The 22,342-nt window shown below is 36.0% G+C and overlaps 1 protein-coding gene across 1 annotated transcript in view; it reads left to right on the top strand.

The window, feature by feature from the left end:
• The window catches only part of LOC149565157 (1-phosphatidylinositol-3-phosphate 5-kinase FAB1B-like), a 47,965-nt gene extending 27,323 nt beyond the window's left edge, over nt 1-20,642 (top strand). Inside the window, exons 5-11 of the mRNA XM_089818704.1 lie at nt 15,434-16,426; nt 16,537-16,868; nt 16,985-17,111; nt 17,231-17,401; nt 17,574-19,433; nt 19,563-19,829; nt 19,930-20,642. Of these exons, the coding sequence (XP_089674830.1) occupies nt 15,434-16,426; nt 16,537-16,868; nt 16,985-17,111; nt 17,231-17,401; nt 17,574-19,433; nt 19,563-19,829; nt 19,930-20,274 (4,095 nt within the window). The 3' untranslated portion in view covers nt 20,275-20,642. The remainder of the gene's footprint in view (nt 1-15,433; nt 16,427-16,536; nt 16,869-16,984; nt 17,112-17,230; nt 17,402-17,573; nt 19,434-19,562; nt 19,830-19,929) is intronic.
• The last annotated feature ends 1,700 nt before the right edge of the window (nt 20,643-22,342 follow it).

Here is a 22,342-nt window from a genome sequence, read left to right as displayed (position 1 = left end):
ACATATATAATTAATTATTTATGAATCTATTATGTTCATATTTATGTGTATGAATATAAAAGGATGGTCTGTAATTATTGCTAATAATGAAGAAGCAAACATGTTAGATGATTGAGGCATGCCGATTTATGTTATATATATGTGTGTGTGTGTGTGTGTGTACGTATACCCGTGTCTGATAAAAGAGGTATTAATATATTTCTGACCTATTCTTTGATGCCTTGCTATAACCCAAGGAGTTCATAGTAGGTGTTGTGTTGGGGAAGGTTGAGTAAATCCAAAGAATGTACTAGTGTCAAGTGCCCTACGACAAGTAAATCCACATTCTCCTCAGGGTTGAGTTTAGGAGAGAAGTAAGGAATAAAGACTTAAACATATTAATTGATAAATTTATTATGAACTTGGATGCTTAGAAGCATTATAACTAACATATATTTGTGATATAAAGATAATATTATATATCGAGCCAATTCTTTAACCACTCACTAATACAATCAACCCGATAGGGAGGTTGCACATGGGAAGGAGTAATTTGATCACTTTGGGGACAAGGAGTCCCAATATGGGTGAGAACCATGAGGGAGCCACAAGTTGATTGTTGATTGTGTGCATATTTTTCCTCAACCAGAGCATGTATTAGCCTACAAATTCATGCATTATGTGTAGAAACCATGATGCAGTGAGGATCTTAGAAATGTTTTTTTGTCTTTGATTGCTCCTCATAATCAACTTCCTTTAAATACATTGCCCCTTTGGGGTACATTGCCATGATATTTATGAGAGGTAGGATTTTGCAATCTTTCCACCCGTTAGAAATAGTAGTCACCCATGTTTCAATGTAGAAATCCTTATTTAGTTTGAGTGACGTTTCTACAATTTTTTAAATTTTGCTAATAATTTAGGGTTTACCTTTTTATATCTAGGACTTGTGAAACTAGAAGGTTCATTCTTGCAATATCCAAGTTCAAAGGAAGATCATTGGCATATATATATATATATATATATATATATATATATATATATTGTTCAATTCTTCCCCCTGTAATTTTGCTTGTTTCTTTTCAAATGCCTTAATTAATGGGCCTCTTTTGCAAGGAGGGGAAGAATCTTCTTGTTGGATAGATGTTGTCTCCTTGAAAGGATGGTATTACTGAATCTGGAAGTGTCTTTATTGATGTTTTCTTAGCTAAACGATGAGATTTTAGTTTTGCTTTTCCACTCTTAGTGACAACTTATTCTTTAATCAATGCAATTTCTTTTGGCAACCCCTAATTGTGTCTGTCACATATTCTAATTACGCACCCACTTATAGCACATAAGTAGCTTTCACTCAACCATTGAGCTTTCAAAGTGGACTCAACACTCACTACAATTCCAAATAAAAGCCCCACCTCTTGGAATTTGATTAAGCTCGTAACTTATCCATAGAGGAAATTTTTGATCATATTTAAATTGTATGTTTGTCTCTATTTCCATTTAACTTAAACTAATGATCATTCCAAATAGATTGCAATTTTCAATTATAAGAAATTGTAAAATTTCAAGTGAAAAAATAAAAACTAAGTGCTACGTTATTCGGGGACCTGTTTCCACCCCTCAACCCCAAGTTTAAAAAACGGGAATGGTCAGTGACAGGGGACGGCAGGGGTCATTTCCAAGCTGTCCCCACCTAGTCAAGAAAATTGGAAACGCGTTCCGAAACTTTTTCTGCATCTCATTGACCGTCTTGGGGACTGATTTTCCATTTCCTAGCTGTTTTGGGGACTATTAAAAGTTTCCAATTAGAAAAAAGTATTTTGACCCCAAAAAATTTTTAAAAATGATTTTTTCCCCTACGGGCCCCACTTGTTGGAATAAAGTCTTGAAATAAATAAATAAAAGTTTCTATGTTTTATAAAACTTTTTATAGCCGGGATTGCTTGGCATTCCATTGGATGATGCACCATTGAGGCGTTTTCATTTTGACTTAGACATTTCAGACTTGGAGTGTTTTGTCTTGACATTAAATGATCATTGATAGACTATAGTTGATACTTTAAAACTTTTAACTTAAACTTTAAGTCTTTTAACGTTTTAATGTTTTCATTTTGTTGGAAGTTGAAACTTGAAATTTGAAAATTGCAGCCTTGCGATATGAATCTATGATGCTTTTCATTCTCTCATTTGATTCATTTGATGGCATACTATTGGCATTCTTTGATGATGATTGAAAATGATGCTATTTTCTATGATGATTGGATTAGATGTTAATTGCTATGCTCTATGAGCATTGATGAACCATTATTTGATGAATGGCATACTATTGGTATTCTTAGATGATGATTGAAAATGATGCTATTTTCTATGATGATTTGATTAGATGTTAATTGCTATGCTTTATGAGCATTTATGAACCATTATTTGATGAATGAAATTTGATAATTTTAATGTTCTTATCTATTTTGCTGTGATGAATGTGAAATTGATGAATATATTTGAAAATACACACACACACACATAGCCGTCCCCTTCTCTAGCAAAAAAAAACTGTCCCGGAAACCCGTCTCCCCATCGCCGAAGCTTGGGGTAACATAGATTAAGTGCAACTCTACAATATGTATAAACTTATAAAAGTTAGAAACAAACAGCAAAGTACATTATAAGAAATCTTAACTTGTTTCTTTTCTTGTGAAAAGAAATATATATATATATATATATATATATAAAGCCATCCCCTGCTCTGGCAAAAGAAAAACTGTCCTGGAAACCCATTTCCCCACCCCCCGGTTTCAAAACTTTGGGTAACATTGATTAAGTGCAACTCTACAATATGTATAAAACTTATAAAAGTTAGAAACAAACAGCAAAATAAATTATAAGAAATCTCGACTTGTTTCTTTTTTGTGAAAAGAAATTGTTCTTGAATCTTTATTTTCCAGCTTGAAAAACATAAAAGAATCAGTTACAATACTTGCTATAGATGAGTAGATCTTCCTTGTGTGAGTTATATTCATCTTTTTGGCACTCGGTGATTGTTCTCCTCTGTAAGAAAAAACAACTATTTTTCAAAAAAAAAAAAAATGGCTTAGCAAGAATGTGAACGATGTGATTGTAATATTAGGCAGCTTTTTAGCCTGTATTTTTTATTTTTGATGAAAAAAAGTGTTTTCATAGTAAGTGCAGCCAATACCAAAGAATATAACATAAAATGAAATAAAACAATTTTAGTTTGCCTTTTTCATACAATAAAGTCATGAGATAACTCAAAATATTATTTTAATTATTTCCTTAGCTAAATTAGTAAAACAGACACGGTGTAAATTTTAAAGTTTTCTTTAAATTAAAGACATTAAAAAATAAGAGATTGCTTATTGTCTTTCATTGCCCAAGCTAGAGTCTATTTTGTTGTGTATATCATAAGCATGATCAAGGGTGTAAATAAGATTTAATTGTGTTTGGCCACATATGACATGGACTTGGTATTAGAAAAATTATTAATTAATATTAAATAGTCAACTAAGGAGAATGACTCTACAAAAACATTTTTGAAAACAAATGCAGAAAAATGATAGTTGATTGCTTGAAGAAAATGACTACATTCTTGCACCTTAGAGCTTTTTTTTGTTGCTCAAATATTACAACACTAAGATGCTTCCTTTGTGTGAGAGGGTGGTAACATATAGGGATAAAAATGAGAGAGTGGCATAATTTGGAGATGTCGAAGTTAGTAATGGGTACAAGGTAGAATTCGCTACACTCTTCTCAAATTCAAATGTATGGGACACAGTGGTGGATAAGTTTGGCAATATTTAATATCTCAAACAAATCACAGCCTTGGCACTTATCTCGATGAGTGCAAGAATGCCTAGACATGGCGGTGCCTTCATGGCCAATGCTTTGTTTGCCTGCAGTATCTTGCAATTGAGGCTCTATCATAGATATGCACTTGATTTTTTAGTCTTTCTTAATTCAAAGCACCTTAATGTTTGTCCAAAGTGTAGAATCACAAGACTCTTTTCAAATGCACATGTTGAGGGCACAGTGGTGGGTGTGGCTGACAATTTTATATTTTAAACAAATCAGAATTTAAGCACTCTTTTAGATAAGGATGCATGGACATGGTGGTCTCTCCATGACCAAGGTTCTGTTTACATAGAATCTTTCAATAAAAGCTCTATCACAGATGCATTTGTTATATAATTATATTTTATCTTTATTCATAGCACTTGAAGGTTTTCCATAGTGTCTTGTAAATGAGGCTATACAAAGAAATTTCTCTACTTCCTATTTTACTGAGAGATTGAAAGAAAATAAAATCAGATCTAAAAACAGATAAAAAAAGTAATGAGATGAAAAATTGGCTGAAGTCCTTTATACCTTGTACTAGTAGATCAAATTGGCATGATGTATGTGTTTGGGCCTAAAAATGCTAGCTTTATATTTTACATTTATCGACAAATCATATTATTTACCATATTTCACAAGTTTGTCAAGTCCTTTTGATACTTGTGGACTGTCTGAAATCTACATTTGTATGGTTTATAATTTGTATCATGCTTATGGGTCCCTCAACTTTACTACTATGTACTCTTAACTTGTTTTTTTGTATATATAAGATTAAACCCGAGTTCAGGGTTCATTCCAGAGAGATTAGGCGAACTTGAGGGAAATGCTCCAATACTTCTGCCACCTCTTCCTAGATGACACCGATCACTTGCTATATGGCATATGCGGTTACATACTGATTGCAATCTTTGACTTTGTGAAAACAAGTTGGCCTGTTATGAGGCATTCACAGAAATGTTATATTGCAGATTATGCTGAAGATTTCTTTGCACCTCTATTTTTATATAAGCAACACCCCCACCACCACTGCTCAACCACCATTTCCAAATGTAGGCCCTTGCTCCCCTGGTCCCTGAAATCTATCTCCACATTCTGCCTCCATCAGGAAACTCAATGGAAGTATCGATTAAACCTGCGCCCCATCTAACTATGATGGTCTCTTTATGTAAAGTTATATTATACATGTCACCTGGCATTGATTTGTGGCTAGTGGTTAAATGGTTCAACTACCTGAATCTCTTTTAATAACTAAAGGTCATGTTAGGGTGAGTGTTGGGTTATTGGTGTCTGGCTGGATTTTGCCATGACAGTTTCACCTCTATCCTTATGTATAGCCAACATTAAATAATACAATAAAATCATATGCATCATCTCTTGATTTTGTATACAATATAATCACATGCTTCTTGTCTTTGCCTTTATCTGAATCTTTGTTTTTATGTGCGACTCTATATTCTTTTGATTTTTCACATCAATGATTAATAGAGAGCTTTTTTTGTATTGTTGATTATTTGAGCTTCAAATATTTTGTTTGGTGAGTTATACCTGACGTAGCAAACTGTTTTCAAACTTTTCTACTCAGATTCAAGAAGATGCTTTATGAAATTACGATGCACGCTGGTTGTTAGATTTGATCCATATTTTTTTTGTTGATCACATACACATGTTAATAGTTTCTAGATCACATTACAATGGTCTTAAAGTGACATTAGCTTCAAACAAATCATCTAAAGAATCTAAACAACTAGTTCAAATATAATTTCTGATGATTACTTAGCACCCCTTGGTATACCCAAAAGTCTTAAGTTTACTTTAATTTTCTTTATTCAAGTTAAATTTTGTTTAATCTTTTCTTATTGGTCTTGTTTAAGATTTAAATTGTATCACAGTGCAGTAATCATCTGTAAATTAGTCATTTATGCAAGGCAAAGACTTAAGTTGATTCTATTGATTTATGTCATTTCCTAAGCAAGTCATTAAAATGATAATTTGTAAAAAATAAAGACCTTCATATACCCAAAAGTCTTAAGTTTAATTTTTTTTATTCAAGTTAAATTTTGTTTAATCTTTTCTTATTGGTCTTGTTTAAGATGTAAATTGTATCACAGTGCAGCAATCGTCTGTAAATTAGTCATTTATGTAAGGCAAAGAATTAAGTCGATAATGTATATTCTATTGATTTATGTCATTTCCTAAGCAAGTCATTAAAATAAAGTTTAATTTGTTAAAAATAAAGAAAGTGATATAGAAAGAACTTAGGGAGCAGGGTATCCGATGTTAGGAGAGGACATATATAAGTTTCTATTTATGCTCTTTAAAAACTGGCAAAATTAAGGCCAAGGCCATCATCATAAATCTTCCTAGTAGATGAAAATTACCACAGTTAGAATAAAGGATGCTTCATAAAACTTCTACTCAATAAATCTGTTATATACTCTAGTTGTCTTGAGTTTGGTTTCTGAATTCCCATGTAGATTATACAAAGGCCACAATTGGGGAGAATGAGATTGCTGCTTGGGGATCTTTTGATCATGTCTGTATTGTGATGAAATTAGATATATGGTGTGCTTGTTTGTGGCTGAATGATTTTTGTCTTAAGATTTCTTGTTAAAGGCATGTAGAAGTTTGACAGACAAGGAAGGTCCATATCAAGTTTTATATTTCAAACACTAATGACAAGGTGTAGATGCCAAAATTCCATGAAGAGTTCTAATTGGAAAAATAAAGGTATTGTCAGAAGCCTTAGAAAGTAAGTTTAGTTGTGATATATCAATTCAAAGGTAAACCATAAAGCAATATCTCAGTCATTGTCTCCAATGGTCAGTTGCTCTAGAGTGGTTCAGTACTTTTTAATTATGCTCCATTCACACACTATAATCTGCCTATGGTTCCCATCCAATCCGGGAACAATAGTTGGAAGGCCCTTTATCATCCTCCTAATTCCCACACCTATTGGTTGGTCATGTGCACCTAGTGGAAAAGACAATTGTTTTGATAGTTCCTGAAGGTACAAACAGGTCGAAGTATTGATGTGAGATGCTTTCAGGAGCTCAAGGAGGAAGACAATTATCTCCGCGATATTGTAGAAAAAATTAAGCTCATGAGATATTCAATAATTTCAATGTTCAACTATCTTGTTGGAATCTGGATTGGTCCTAGATATTTGTTTGACAACCCTGGACTTGAAAAAAGTATACCATTTTGATTGTGGCTTGCTATTGTCACTAGGTTTGGTCAGTGTAATGAAAGCCTTGTGACCCACATATTAATGTGCCATTGAAATTCATTATTGCTAACAATGGTAATCAGCAGTGTAAAACGGGGACTTGCACCCCCTCCCAAACCTCAAAGTACCTGTCCCTAAGACATCTCCGCATGGGGTACTTGAGTACTCAAGTAACCCCGCCTCCACCATTCCACAACCATGCTGCCGCTGGGATGAGTACTTGAATTTCTATTTGAATTTTGATTTTTGAATGTTACTATTGGGTTTGAAATATGTACTCGCACCCCCTCCCAAACCTCAAAGTCCCTGTTCCTGAGGACGTCCCTGCACTGGGTACTTGAGTACTCAAGTAACCCGCCTCCACCATTCCACCACCATGCCGCCACTGGGATGAGTACTTGAATTTCTATTTGAATTTTGATTTTTGAATGTTACTATCGGGTTTGAAATATGTTACTATGTTGAATCTTCAATGGTTCTATTTTATGTTGCAATTTTGCTATATTTGAGTATTTAATTTGGTACATTCTGCTGAAACATTGTTTCATAACTAGCATTTCAAGTTCTATACATATACTATACAACACCCCTACCTACCCCATCCACCACTTGCTGCTGTACCCTGGCTGTCCCCCCGCCGTCCTGAAAATGAGGCCCATTTTCCATCCGCCCAGAAACTCGTCATGATGTCCCCCCCGTCCTGACGCACGACCACCTCCCTGGCCTGGACCCACTGTCAAAGATCCTGCTCACTGCTCACAGCGTGTGGCTGTTAGCAGTGAGCAGGATCTTTGACGATGGGTACTAGTCTTACACTGGTAATCAGTGATTCATTTGGAAACTATGATTCTATTGTTGACAACAAAGCTGGACTCAAAACTTTGGTTGCTATCAACACTGGACCTACTTAGTTGAGAACTATACTATCTTTCTTTTATTGCTACTTTTTGGTGGATCTCCTTGGACTCAACTTTGCCCCTTTCTGGGGCAGAGCTCTCCCATATGACCTTAGAATTTCCATTAGCGGGCAAGAGGTGCAGTATCCTGCAGTTCAAGCTGTGTCATACGTGGAAGATCAACAATTCAGCTTTGGCCTATTTGTATCATCCATTTTGCATGTACGTAGATAGATTGTACTGGGCAAGACAGATGGTCATTAATCTTCTTAGTCAGATTGTCTCTTACAAAACATTTAGATTAGTTGTATATTGCTATATTTCTATGTATCCGTTTTGGATTTATGATTGGATGTTTTTTGATATATATTAGTTTCTATTGAGAGTGTTGTCCACCATATTTTCCTGGATATCTATCTGGAAGAACTCACCCATATGTTGGTATATTCTATATATGGTTTATATTAGGTTAAAGTGGAAGTATGCTATTTCAAAGTGTCAAATGGTAAACACAAATACATAGGTCCCATGTTGGTCAAATCAAGATACCAAGGACCTAAATAGAAGTACAACAACTGATACAAAATGCTCACAAAATTTGGAGATCACTAGAAGTGACATTATATGCTGTTACCAATAACTTTGTACGCAAAAGCGCATGCTCATTAGGAAATCATTTTCGAGTCCCATCATCAAGTGAAATATGAAGTATTGTCACAGCTCAAGTGACTATTAACTTTTGATCATCTATGGTGTTATGTGGCATGGTGTTTAACCAAGCTGCCTATATGTGTGTAAATTGTAATGCACAAAAAGAACACCATATATTAAATGCCCTTTGGCACATGAGATAATATTTTATGAGTATTAGTTGGATGTATATTTTGAGTAGGTGTGAATTGGTTTGACATTTTTAATATAACCAAACATGTTATTTTCTGAGCATGTGAAAAACATAAAGCAAACCGCATATGCTTTTATTGCAATGTAAGAGTTTCTTATACACCTGAATACTTGGGTTATGCGTGATCCTAGGTTAAAAGTGCCATAGAAGTTTTATTTAAGCTATTCAGTTGCTCATCATAGGCAACAGTTGCCATCATTTTAACTTGTAGGACTCTGTATAATAGAGCTACACATTTATATATTTTGCAGATATATCTTTATTTTTTTGTTGCTGGAATTTCAATAGTTATTAACTTATTATAGAATGATTATTATCTCATTACATGAAATATGGTTGCAGCATATTTGAATTTTATTATGGATTGTATGCTTATCTTCATAGCTAATCTTTCATAGGTTTTGGAACACATTGCACATTTATGGTGAGCTGCGCTTAGGGGTTGATGTGTCAGCATTTATGTGTGAGTTACTACAAAATATGCTTGGCAAATTTTACAATATGCAAGGAAAATTGGGAAGATTTTTGGTTGTGTCACTGGGAGCTCATCTTGCTTTAATGACAGCAGTGGAGAAGTGGCAAGGAGAATAGAAACAGATCTGACATGGATAATTGGGTTGCCCAATAGGTTGCAATTTGGCAGTAGGTACCCTGCTAAATTGCTTTCTTCTTGGCAATTGTTGCAGTGTTCGTGTGGATCATTCTCTCATTTGCATAAAAAGGAAAATCAAATTATATCATCTCTCTTAAAAGATTGAAGGCACGAGGACATTTTGTATTAAGTGATCCTGGATAACATTTGCAATTTTGATGCATATTTTGTTTTTGTTTAGGAGAAAATAGATTTCCAGCTGAAGACATCTGTGAAAGGCTGAAAGCTCTTCCCAATAGTCTGTGACTCTCTAAATTTTTGCACAAATACTTCATGCATGTCTTGTATTATCATGGATGAGATCATTTAGAATAAATAATTTATGTCTAGGATAGACGTATGGGAAAATTGTAAATTTGATTATTTATGCTCTTCAATTGTAGAAAAATGTCTGTTATGAAAAAATATCAGTAAACATACCACGCTAATATAAAGTTTGGTGAACAAGGAGGTATTTTTTTGCAGATGTGGAAGAAGACTATTTTGCATAATATTCAGTATATTTGTGTCTGAGGATTTTTTGAGGTCCATCAGTATCATAATGTGTGAACACGTAAGTAGTTGGCACAGTAAGCATTAACAAACTGTGAATATGATTCATCTTGTAGTAGGATTCATTACATATGGAATGGTTTACCCTATGATACTGATAGGAGAGTCCAGTATGCAGGAAAATATTTTGAACTTTGTGCATAGGACATTTATATGACAAATTTGTTTGTGTACAAGACAAAAAGACAGTTTGAGATCTCACATGGCACCATATTTAATTCCTACAATGGGAGTTGTGTTGCATTTGCGTGGGTGATAGAACACAGATCTCTAATTTTCAATGTTTGTTCAAATTTTAGTTAGAAAATTTGGTGCTTGGTGTTGTTGCACATGTTGATGTATTTCTCTACTGGAAGATAGTAATGAATGTTGAAATCCATGCAAGAGATGGCATGTGTAAGCATGAAGAAAAAAGGAGAGGATGCGTAATGTGTTATGTCAGGATGCACTAGAAGTTAAGAGTGGAATGAGATGTACTCTAGTGTTACAAGGCTCTATCTTATTTGCCAATACTTGTCGGATCCCAAGTTAGGTGGAGCAAAATGGATAGTGGGGACTTCTGATGGGAGGTTTCGGCGAGTTCTGCAGGGCAGTTTCGGTTGGTCTTGTGGGGAATGTTGCCACTGGAGGCCCCTACAAGGCACATTGCCTCTGAATCCCCATCAGAGTTGTTGGCCTGAGACCCCCACAAGGGACATTGCCTCTTGACTCCACAAGGGGTGCCACTTCAAATCCTTACTCTATTTTAAAAAACAAAAAAATTAGAATGTTTGTAGGACATGTTGGATGGGAAAGCAACATTTTAATTTTTTTTTCCCTACCTTCCCACAATAAATGCCTAGTAAATAAATTAAATTTATAATTTTAGTTTGCAGAGTCAAATCCTATTCTAAGTAACACTTCTAAGGTTGTAGCAGCATTTGTATACTTTTTTGAGATACACACTCTCCACATAGAGCTAGTAATGTTGGGCTGAGGGATACAAGTTGCTTTCTATCATATAGCTCATGACTTCATATTTTGATTTTTCCTTTTAAGCTATGGCTAGCATAATCTATGAGTTTTGTACACCTTAAACATTTGACAATATTTATATATATAAAAAAATTGTTTTCTTTAGCTAAAATCCTTTATTATTACTTGTGATCAACGTGTGCTTCTTCTATATGTGAGCTAAGTAGCTTCTATTTGATTACGTTATAGTGTCTGTTAAAGTCGATTTATTTAATGCTGCATGAAACAAGTTTTAAATCTTAAAAATCTCTGTAATTCATGGTTTCTTCGTTGTCTTGGCCGAGTCTGGGAACCGAGTTTGGGACTGGGTCAATGATCAGCTTGCCAAGCCTGAGTATTGTAACACTGATACCTACTGAAGGTATATGTGTTGAATTAAGATGATTGTTGTAGGAATGTTTGGTGCAATTGAAGGGGCAATGATACCATTACATGGTCTATGAACATATGCTGGATTGCAAAGGACTATCAATAGTAGTTTAGGAAATGTGTGCATGTGTAAGAGGAGCAGAATTTGCAAGATTTGCCAGATTATTGCTGATGGTTTGGGTCTCTTATGATATGCATTGCAGATCTACATGTGGCTATTTATATGTAGAGACAACATTGTGATATGAAATAAGAGTGGAATGGAAGAGAATTATGAATATTTTTGTATGGATACTGATGGAAAAAGATTAGAAGGGTATTGCAATGCTCTTCCTGCTCAGGTATGAAAAGTTTTTAACTTTTGGACTTTACAGGAATAATGTTAACAATGTGCAAGATCATGGCTAATACAGAAGCAGGTTTGCAAGAATTATTTGGAGGAATTTTCTTTGTGAAAAGGGTGTGGAAGAGAATATTGTGCATGCAATTATTTTTCCACGTTGACATTTCAAGTGCATGTCAAAATTAGGAAGTTCCTGAAAGGAAGAGCAAGTTAGAGTCTATATGTCCATGCTTATGGCAATATAAGGTAATTGTGTGAAAGCACATTGATGGAGATGAAGATTGTGTGCATGCTCCTTAGTTTCCTTTTGTTACATGTTAGTTAATGTACTTCTCAAGCTGCACCGAAGGAGGAACAAGTTGTTAGCATCGGCATCTGTACACATGCTTGTGGAGTTATAGGGTAGTAGTTTTAGCTTCTATAATGTATTGATATGCTTAAGAAATATGTGAAGACTTGCTGAAATGGTGTTTGCAAGTTGAGTTTGGAGACTTTTGTATTTGTGGAAGTGGAGCAGTCATTTTATATCTTTTATGTTTTTAAAAGGAAGCACAATAATTCTTTGGGATGCTAGCTGCATGGACGAGAATCAGCTAGAAACTATCTGCTTTTAATTGTAAAGGACACTGGACTGTGAGGAAGTCATGAGATGAATTTTAATAGCAATAGTAATTTGTAGCTACACGTGTTATTAGTACATTCTCAGAGGGTGATCCTTTGTAAAAGACTTTTTTGTTGCAAGAAATAAGATTCGAAGTAGCTATTCATAGGTTTGAGTTAGCCGTGCATCATTTCTGATTCCTGTATAGGCCTGCATGGTGACTGATTGGCCAGGCACGTCAGTGAGATCCAGCGGGTACCACATGTACTCTTCCAATTATGAATTACATCATGGTTCAAAATTGCTGAGTACTTGCCTAATTCACAGAGTTATTTTGTCAGCCGAGTAAATTGCTAAATTAAGTTTTGCAAAGTGTTTGGTGAGTCTTGGAGAGTACTCCCTGGTTTTGCCAAGTTAATGAAGTATGTTTTCAATTTGTTGAGTTGCCAAGTGCAATTCAAAAGTGGATTTGCTGCTTTATACCAAGTTCTGAAAATAGGGATTATAGGTATAAGCTATACAGACTGATAAGGGGTAATTCTGTTTGAGGAGAGAATTTGATGGTTGCCAGCTTTGTTGTAGATTGGATGAGGATGGTGGGGAGCCCATGCAGGTGTGGTATCTGAGCATGTATTGAGGGTACATGGATTTGATGTGTTGATGAGGATGTTGTAGTTTCTGGTGTAGTGTACATGGATTTGATGTGTTGATGAGCATGTTGTAGTTTCTACCCATGTGTAGCAATGTATGGATGGGGTGGGGTGACAATTAAATAGTTCATATTTGACAACCTTTTGGATGAATGGAAGCAAAGCAGGTTGGTGTAATGTGATTGGGCACACCAAAATCATACATGATTGAGTTTGGGGAGCAGTTGGTGGGACATCTATGATGTGTGGTTAATTGATGTATCATTGGTCATCTGTAGGGACTATCATGTGACAAGTATGTTTACATAGAGTTATGGTTGTAATATAGTAACTGTGCACCACATGTTAGAAACCCATTTGCTCTAAGGATGATATTCTCTTAATTATTAGTGGCAATGGTGTGAGCGTGTATTAGAAATATTGGATGCAATTATTAAGCCTGTTGCTATGTTTAATGTGCATTTGCAAGTGAAGAGTTCATCAGATGTTATTTCATCTACCTGGTTCCGAAATTGCAGTTCTCACATGGAGCTTCACCGTCATATTTGTTTGCAGACACACCTTGTGTTCCTTTGTTATTGAGTGTTTGTGTGTTTACGTAGAGTTATGGTTGTAATATAGTAACTGTGCACCACATGTTAGAATCCCATTTGCTCGTAGGATGATATTCTCTTTATTATTAGTGGCAATGGTGTGAGCGTGTATTAGAAATATTAGATGCTATTATTTAGGCCTGTTGCTATGTTTAATGTGCATTTGCAGGTGAAGAGTTCATCAGGGCTTATTTCATCTACCTGCTCTCGAAATTGCAGTTCTCACATGGAGCTTCACCGTCATATTTGTTTGCAGAAACACTTTGTGTTCCTTTGTTATTGAGTCTTTGTATTTGTTTTTTTCTCATACTATTAAATATGGATATTTGGATGAAATTATGGAGGACCATAAATTCAGTTCTATAGCTTAACTTTCAAAGAGAATTCTAGGAACATCCTGCTCACTTTTGGTGAGCTGCTTATAGGGGTTGATATGCCAGTGTTCATAGGTGAAAACGACTGCAATGGAATACTTGGCCAATGGATAAAGTGCAAGTTAAATTGGCTAACAGTGAAGTTCGTACAAACATTTGACTAAGCTCCTTTCAAATTTTTAATATTTGACTAACAACTGGCTTCTTTTGAGATATCGCACTAGAAACCTACAATTGAAAGCCAAGGATTCACAACTTAAAATTCCACATCAGGTGCCACATTGGGGATTTGAACTTGGGTCTCTATAATGAGAAAAACAATGCTTAGTTTAGTTGATTGATCTCAACCCCTTTTGGCACACTGATTTTAAGGGAATGTGTAATAGTTATGTGTGAGACTCATGCCTGACAAGAGAAGCACCCGGGGTGGAAGATTTGTAAGATACACATGAATATGATTTCAACTGGAAGATCTCCTTCAAATGTATACTTAACCAATGTAGATTGATTTCAATGGTGCTAAATATTATAGAGTTTTGTGATTTTCTGTTATAGTTATGTTCCCTTAAATGAGTAGTTGATCATAGCTTCAAAACATTGTGGCAGACCAGAAAGATGATTCAATCATACCTGGGCATCTCTGATTATGCTACATTTTAACCTCTTATGGTCTTACTTTTATATATCTCACCATTGTAAGTCACAAATATTGGGAGGATATCATTTAGTGACATTCACGAGAGGAAGAAAAAACAATCCTTGTGGTCCTTTCTCATGTATTTTGCAAAGCTATAACAAAATATCGTGCACTATCATTTTTGTCATTTGATAAACTTTGGTCCTTGGGAAATGAAGAGCCCCGCATCCAATGGAATAATTTAAGTGGCCACATTGAGATAACTTAGTCTACTTTCTGCACACGAAAATCACAAATCTAGATTCTAGATCTTTAATATCTTTCCCTGAAACAGATAACTATCTTTTTGGGATGATTTCTGTGATTACCTGATTACTTGTATTTACAACTATTTTTTTACTATGCATATAAAACTCAAGATGGGAAAACATTGCACAATATTCTACAGGGGTTTCCTATCTCTTATTCTTGGAAAATTCTTGGACAACCAAGTACTGTGGTACTATGTAATTTAGTAAATTACCCCTACATGAGCTTGACTTAATCTTTGTTGATTTGTAAGTTTAAACTGTCAACAGCATTATTGCAGCCTTGTTTCATATCCCTTTAAGTTTAAACCCTAATTCCTAGCGGAAGTCTTATTTCTGGGATGCTTGCTATTATATGAAAAAAACTAGGTTTTCATGTCTAGATTGTTTTCTTGGCATTGATCATATGCAGAAATTAAAGGGCATTATATTTTATTATGCTTTCTTGTCAAGATCTATTAATAACATTTGCACTACACTGACTTTCAGGTTTTGCTCATGGGTTCCAGTCGTGATGAATTGAAGAAAATCAAGCATGTTCTTCAGTATACAGTCTTTGCTGCTTATCATTTAGCCCTTGAGACCTCATTCCTTGCAGACGAAGGTGCTACGTTGCCAGAGCTTCCTTTGAAATCTCCAATAACAGTTGCCTTGCCAGACAAACAATCTACTTTAGATAGGTCTATTTCTACAATCCCTGGATTTTCTGTTCCTGTTCCAGAGCAAAATATTTCAGGAGAATTACAAACCTCGAAAGTAGACAATTCAGTGCCAAATCCCTCCTTGTTAGTAGGTAAATCTCCAGTTCTTACTAGTGAAGGAAACGGCACATCTGGGTCTTTGTCACAATTGACCAATAAATCGAGTTCCCTTTGTAATGGTCCTGTTCAAACAGAAATTGGTTTTAGCACATCTTCAGAATCTGCGCATGCTGAAAATACTACGGAAAAGCAAGATATGTTCCCAATTGATCAGTGGCATCCTCTGCTATCTGCTCCTTTAGGTAATGTATCTGGTCTGTCAGCATCACTAAGGGCAGGCCTGGATGAAATTGGGGTTCCATTAGATTCAGATGCATATGGAAAAATCACATCAGATTTTGAAACTAAGGAGGCAAAATTTTCAAGTTCAGTAAATGGTTTTGTGACTTCTGTTGCTTCCAGAGCTTGTCTTGATTATCAATTGAGTGCAGAGGAACCATCCTTGCCATTGCTGAAGCAGAATCAAGAAATAGCAGAAAATGACATGAATTTCAAGAAATTTGATGAGCAAAATGTAGGATATAGTAATCAAGAACAAGTTCTCTCAAAAGAAGATTTTCCGCCATCCCCATCTGATCATCAAAGTATATTGGTTTTGTTATCAAGTCGTTGTGTGTTGAAGGGGACAGTGTGTGAGCGATCTCAACTTTTTCGCATTAAGTATTATGGCAGTTTTGACAAACCTCTTGGAAGGTACCTTCGGGATGATTTATTTGGCCAGGTAGAAGATCTGCTTCACCTATTTTTTTCCAGTTTACTCTTCTTTTTGGTATCTGTTAAACTTTGAACTGTACTGTAATTAGTTTTGGTGTAACAATTTAATAAATGCAGGAACCTCGTCGTTGCTGTGGTGAACCATCAGAGGCTCATGTCCTTTGCTATACACACCGTCAGGGTAGCCTCACAATATCTGTGAAGCGGCTGCCCCTAATGTTGACATTACCTGGTGAACGTGAAGGGAAAATATGGATGTGGCATCGCTGTCTTAAATGTGCACGGAAAGATGGAGTTCCAGAAGCCACTCGAAGAGTAGTAATGTCTGATGCTGCATGGGGATTATCCTTTGGAAAATTCTTAGAGCTTAGTTTCTCCAATCATGCTGCAGCAAGTAGAGTTGCCAGCTGCGGTCATTCTTTACATAGAGACTGCCTTCGCTTTTATGGGTATACCACTAAATATTAGGTTTTGTGATATTTTGAGTTTTCTGAGCTTTTTGGTATTACTTGGAAGCTTTTTATATACTTTCTACCCTAAATTGTGTCCTAACTCAACATGGCAGGTTTGGAAGTATGATAGCATGCTTCCGATATTCTTCCATCAATGTTTTATCGGTGTATTTACCACCTTCAAAGTTAGAATTCAATGACCCTAAACAGCAAGAATGGCTAATGAAAGAAGCTAAGGAGGTAACTTAATAGAAGTTTTATGGTTCTTGAAGAATGTTTACAAGCTAAATTGATATGCATGTTATGGTTGTCATATAAGCATCAAACTCAAAATAACACGTGTTCATTCATGTGAGCAGGTTGCAGATAAAGTGGAATTGTTTTATGCAGAAGTCTTTGACTTCCTCCGTCAGATAGGGCAAAAAATTGCCAGTTCTGCATCATTGTATGCTGGTACTAAAGTTTCAGAATCAAGAAGACAAATTGCAGAACTGGAAGAACTGTTGCAGATGCAAAAAGCTGCTATTGAGGTGATCATTGTTGATGATCTAATATAAAGTTTTGCACTATGTCAGTATGCTTAATGCAAGGATATGTAGAATAAATAGTCTTGATTTACTGTGTAATGGATGATTTTTTAAACAATTAGAAATTACTTCTTGATTTAGTACTATGCATGATACAATCTATCAATTTAAACAGGAAATATTGCAAAAGGCCATCCCAAATGATAGGCAGCGAGGAAAACCTGTGGCTGATGTTTTAGAGCTAAATCGGTTGAGGCGTTATCTACTTTGCCTATCCTATTCATGGGATCGTCAACTTTGGGATTTAGATTCATCACTTGCAACAAAAGATGTTAAGATAGAATCTAATCCCCCTGAGAATGTTAGAATTCCTCATTTAAAAGAAAGCTCCAGCTTAAAAGAGCTTGTAGAAAGTCAGATGACATATAAAGAGATCTGCAATACTGGTGGCTTTGGCAGTTCAGAGATTGAGAATCCTGACTTAAAATTTGATGGAAATAACCCAGACAAAGCGGACATATCTGATACCACAGCTATTCTGTCTGGTGATGCAAATGCCATGTGTGATCGATTAATACAATCGGAAATACCATTAAAGGAAACTTGCATCATGAATGGAAAATTAGATGATGGTGGCGAAACTTTTGAAGTGGCATTGAACAGAGTGACCCCTAATGTGGATGATTTGGAAAGTCCAGATCATTGTACAAGGGATTTGTCCACCATAACTAAGGGTATGCCTGATACTTTAGATGTAGAGAATGCTGAATGTTGTACTAGTGCCAAAGTTTCTGAAAAGATGTCTGTTGAAATAACTTCTAGTAGATACAGCCAAGATGATCCAGAGGCTGATCATGGAATGCATACAGTGCCTGTGGAGGGACATTTTCGGGTCTTGCCTGATCTCTCTGATACATTAGATGCAGCATGGACAGGAGAGGGTCAGTCTGCAAGTGTTCAAGCCATGCTTGTGACATCACAGGTGACAGATATTACTCCTGTGAATGGGACTATTGTTCCATGTGGAGGTGAACCTGCTGTTAGAAAAGATTTCCAACCCTTCCAACAAACTGCAGCAGGGGTAAAGACTGCTTGTGATTCTACCATAAATGTTCAAGATAAAGGGGGAATGGAGGTGTCTGACACAAGCACACCTACATCTCCAGTTAAATTAGTCCAGTCTGAAGATTCTGGGAGCTGGATTGGAGCTCCTTTGTCAAATTTGTCAAGAAGGCAAAGCAGAAGTTTCAAGGCAATTGTGTCAGGGTCAATTAGACTAGATTCTCTTCTTAGCTACAGTCCTAAATTTGTATCCTTGTTTAGTAATCTTGGTAGTCATGGAGGAGGAAGGTTAGTTTTACCATCTGGCATCAATAACACAGTTATTGCCATTTATGATGATGAGCCTACAAGCATAATATCATATGCACTGTCATCACATGAATATCAGGCTGCCCTATATGACAATGGAACTGATAACGAGAAACAAAAGGAGAAAGACAGAGAGAAGGAGAAGGAATATGCGGAATCATTAGGCATGCCGATAGGCATTTCATATCCTATTTCTTCCTCAGATAGCTCCTCAGACTTGGTTGACTTTCTTTCGAAAGAGAGAAATTCTGGATCAGAGGATTTCTATTCATATAGTTTAAAAGGCAGTAATAGTGGGATTTCAGACTTATCAAGGCCAGTGCATGTAAAAGTATCATTTACTGATGAGGGTCTTCCTGGAAAAACCAAGTACACAGTAACATGTTACTTTGCAAGAGAGTTTGATGCCCTTAGAAAAAAATGTTGTCCAACAGAAACAGACTTTAGACTGTCATTAAGTCGCTGCAAGAAATGGGGAGCACAAGGTGGAAAGAGTAATGTCTTTTTTGCAAAATCTTTAGATGATAGATTTGTTATCAAGCAAGTAACAAGGACAGAATTGGATTCTTTCATCAAGTTTGCACCGGAATACTTCAAATATCTCACAGACTCATTAAGTTCTGGAAGCCCTACATGTTTGGCAAAGATACTTGGTATTTATCAGGTAAGTGCTCTTGCTATTGTGTATCTTCATTTTGCATTTGGTAGTGCTCTTGGAGATCTCTTAAAGAATTTATTAGGCTTGATTATCTTTCTTCGTCTCTTGATACTACATAATTTGCTGGTCTTGCAGGTCATTGTGAAGCATGCAAAAGGTGGCAGAGAGATTAGGATGGATCTGATGGTAATGGAGAATCTCTTGTTTGGAAGGAATGTCACACGAGTGTATGATCTCAAAGGGTCTGGTCGCTCCCGTTACAATTCAGATTCAACAGGAAGCAATAAAGTTCTTTTGGACCAAAACCTTCTGGAGGCTATGCCAACTGCTCCAATATTTCTTGGGAATAAAGCCAAGCGGCTTCTGGAAAGAGCTGTCTGGAATGATACTTCATTTCTAGCAGTAAGATTTGCTGCTCTTTTATCTTATTTGATATAAATGAAATATTAATTGATTTTTGTTTAACAAGTTGCATGATTTTGTGTATGGGTGTGGTATGTAGTCGATTGATGTCATGGATTATTCACTGCTTGTTGGAGTTGATGAAGAACGATGTGAGCTGGTTTTAGGTATTATTGATTTTATGAGGCAATATACATGGGACAAACACTTAGAGACATGGGTAAAAGCCTCTGGTATTCTTGGTGGTCCTAAAAACACATCACCTACAGTTATTTCTCCAAAGCAATACAAGAAGCGCTTCCGCAAGGCAATGTCACATTATTTTCTGATGGTCCCTGATCAGTGGTATCCTCCAGCTTTTATCCCCTCTCCTTCACAAACTGATGTAACTGAAAGTGGTTCTTCATTTTTGACAAGAGATGATGGGGGAGACCAACTTGTCTAGTATATTTTATCAGTCAGTCATCATGCAGGGCTACAGGGCCAGCGCAATGACCTTGCTCATCTTTGTACATTTAAAAAAATCCCTTGAAAAGCTAATGGGAATCATAGAAGCTTTTTTATCTATCCCTAGGATTTGGCCCAATTTTTTGATTTCATTTCCATTTTATTTGTACAATTAATTTTCAGATTGTCGTTAAGTTGTAGGGCTGTCGATATATAAGGCCATTGAAAATTATGTAGATGATTACAATGTATCATTGGAGCTCTTTTTTCTTTTGTGTTGTTGCATCACCTCTCAAATTTGTTGTGCAACAGTGCTTTGTTGGGCTAATAATAGATCCCAATCAAAAATTATTTGAGATTCCATCATATTCCCTCGTCTGTCTTAGTAATATTGGAATTTGGTTACACAATGTAATAACAGTGGCTGCTTGAACCACACATCCGAGTGTTTGAGAGCTGAGGACTTCAACTTATATTCTCATATTATTAACATTTGCTTCAACATTTTTCTACATCTTAGTTGTCAATTAATTCTTTCCAAATGGTTTGCATTGGTAATTCATTTTGCAAATTGAGGAGTTATTACCCAAAATCGACTTAAATTTGTAAAGCAACCAGCTTGCTCTTCAAAATAATGGAAGTAATCAACAAACCTGTATTTAGTGTATTAAACTGACTGAAGACAAACAGTGCAAAATTTCCAAGGAAAAGACCTGTTGACTTTAGCAAGCATTAATTAACTGATCAGTGAAGAGTCTGACTTCAGAATTTCGGGTTAATCACCCCAGAAAGAGGGCCAACCTCAACAATACGGTTTTAATCAATAAAACATGAATCACTGGAAAATTACAAAATGATGCTGTGCATAATTGGAGCAGCGTAAGAGCACTTTGAGAGTAGAAACATCAAAGGTAATATTTACTATTTCCCTATGTTCCCCTGAGTTTCCAGGACGGCAAATTACCGGGACGCATCCGTAGGTAGCACTTCTACTTCCATCTTCAGTAAGGCATGGAAGGTTATTCTTGGGCAACTTTTTTCATATTCACTTGGCTGGTGTTAGGTGAGAAAACAAGGTTATTGCCTTAGACTCACCTCTAGGGTTGAGTAAATGTCTTAAAGTAGTGTTATTATTACCCTTAAACATTTATTTGATCTGCATTGCTTCTACCAGTTCTGACTTGGTTGTTCACTGCTCATGGAAATATCATGCTTCGTCTTCGGTTGACATGTGACCTCCTCTTTCTGTGGTAGCAGCTTAAGGTAGCCTGCCAACAACACGTTTGTTCTATTTTTTTGACTTACCTACAATGTTTTATGGACTGGATTATCCAGTAGACAGATTATGCCCTCGAGGATTTTCCAACCCTGTTGAAGGTGCACTAGAGACAGTAAGATGTGATGTTTTCCACCTGCGAGACCCAATCTCCAGTGGAACCAATTTTATAGTGGCTAGCTTGTGCTGAAGCAAATGGTCGCTGTTATTCAAAACAATTAGTTTATAACTCTTCTTAGGGACTATTCGAATGCTGGGAATGTTATGTAGGATTCCTGCAGATTTTGTATGGCTTCCCAATAGCATGTTATAGTTGGTTTCTTTGTCCAAGAAATAAACTGTGCGCATATGTTATACGTTTAACCTGTATTTGATATTAATATTTGGTAAAATTTCAATAACAAAGCCACTAATTTGATTAGTCCTTCAGATTACGACATCACAATCTGAAAACACTTAAAAATTGACAATCTCAGAAAAGAATGAAGCATGAAAGTTGTACATGAGTTTATAGTGGTTGGAGATGGTTCTTTGGGATTAAAAAGGAGCAAATTGGGTGTTTCCATAAAAAACATGTTCAATTTTGATGATGACATACGTACCATTCACTGCAGGGTTCTGTTTGTAGAAATACCATTTGCAGCACGGAAATTCCCCGTGTTATGCTGATTGTGGATATGTCATGGCAATATGTATCCATGTTAGTTTCACGCACAAGTGGCAGTTTCAATTTGTAATACGTGGTGGTTTTGTCTGGAACGAACTGCAAAGTGCAGTCAGTTGAGTCTAG

This window comes from Cupressus sempervirens, chromosome 3 (genome assembly GCF_028749045.1).
Source record: "Cupressus sempervirens isolate cs-2001-9-10 chromosome 3, ASM2874904v1, whole genome shotgun sequence".
NCBI lineage: Eukaryota > Viridiplantae > Streptophyta > Pinopsida > Cupressales > Cupressaceae > Cupressus > Cupressus sempervirens.
Note: the sequence above shows the minus strand (reverse complement) of the source record. Positions and strands in the feature narration are given on the sequence as shown.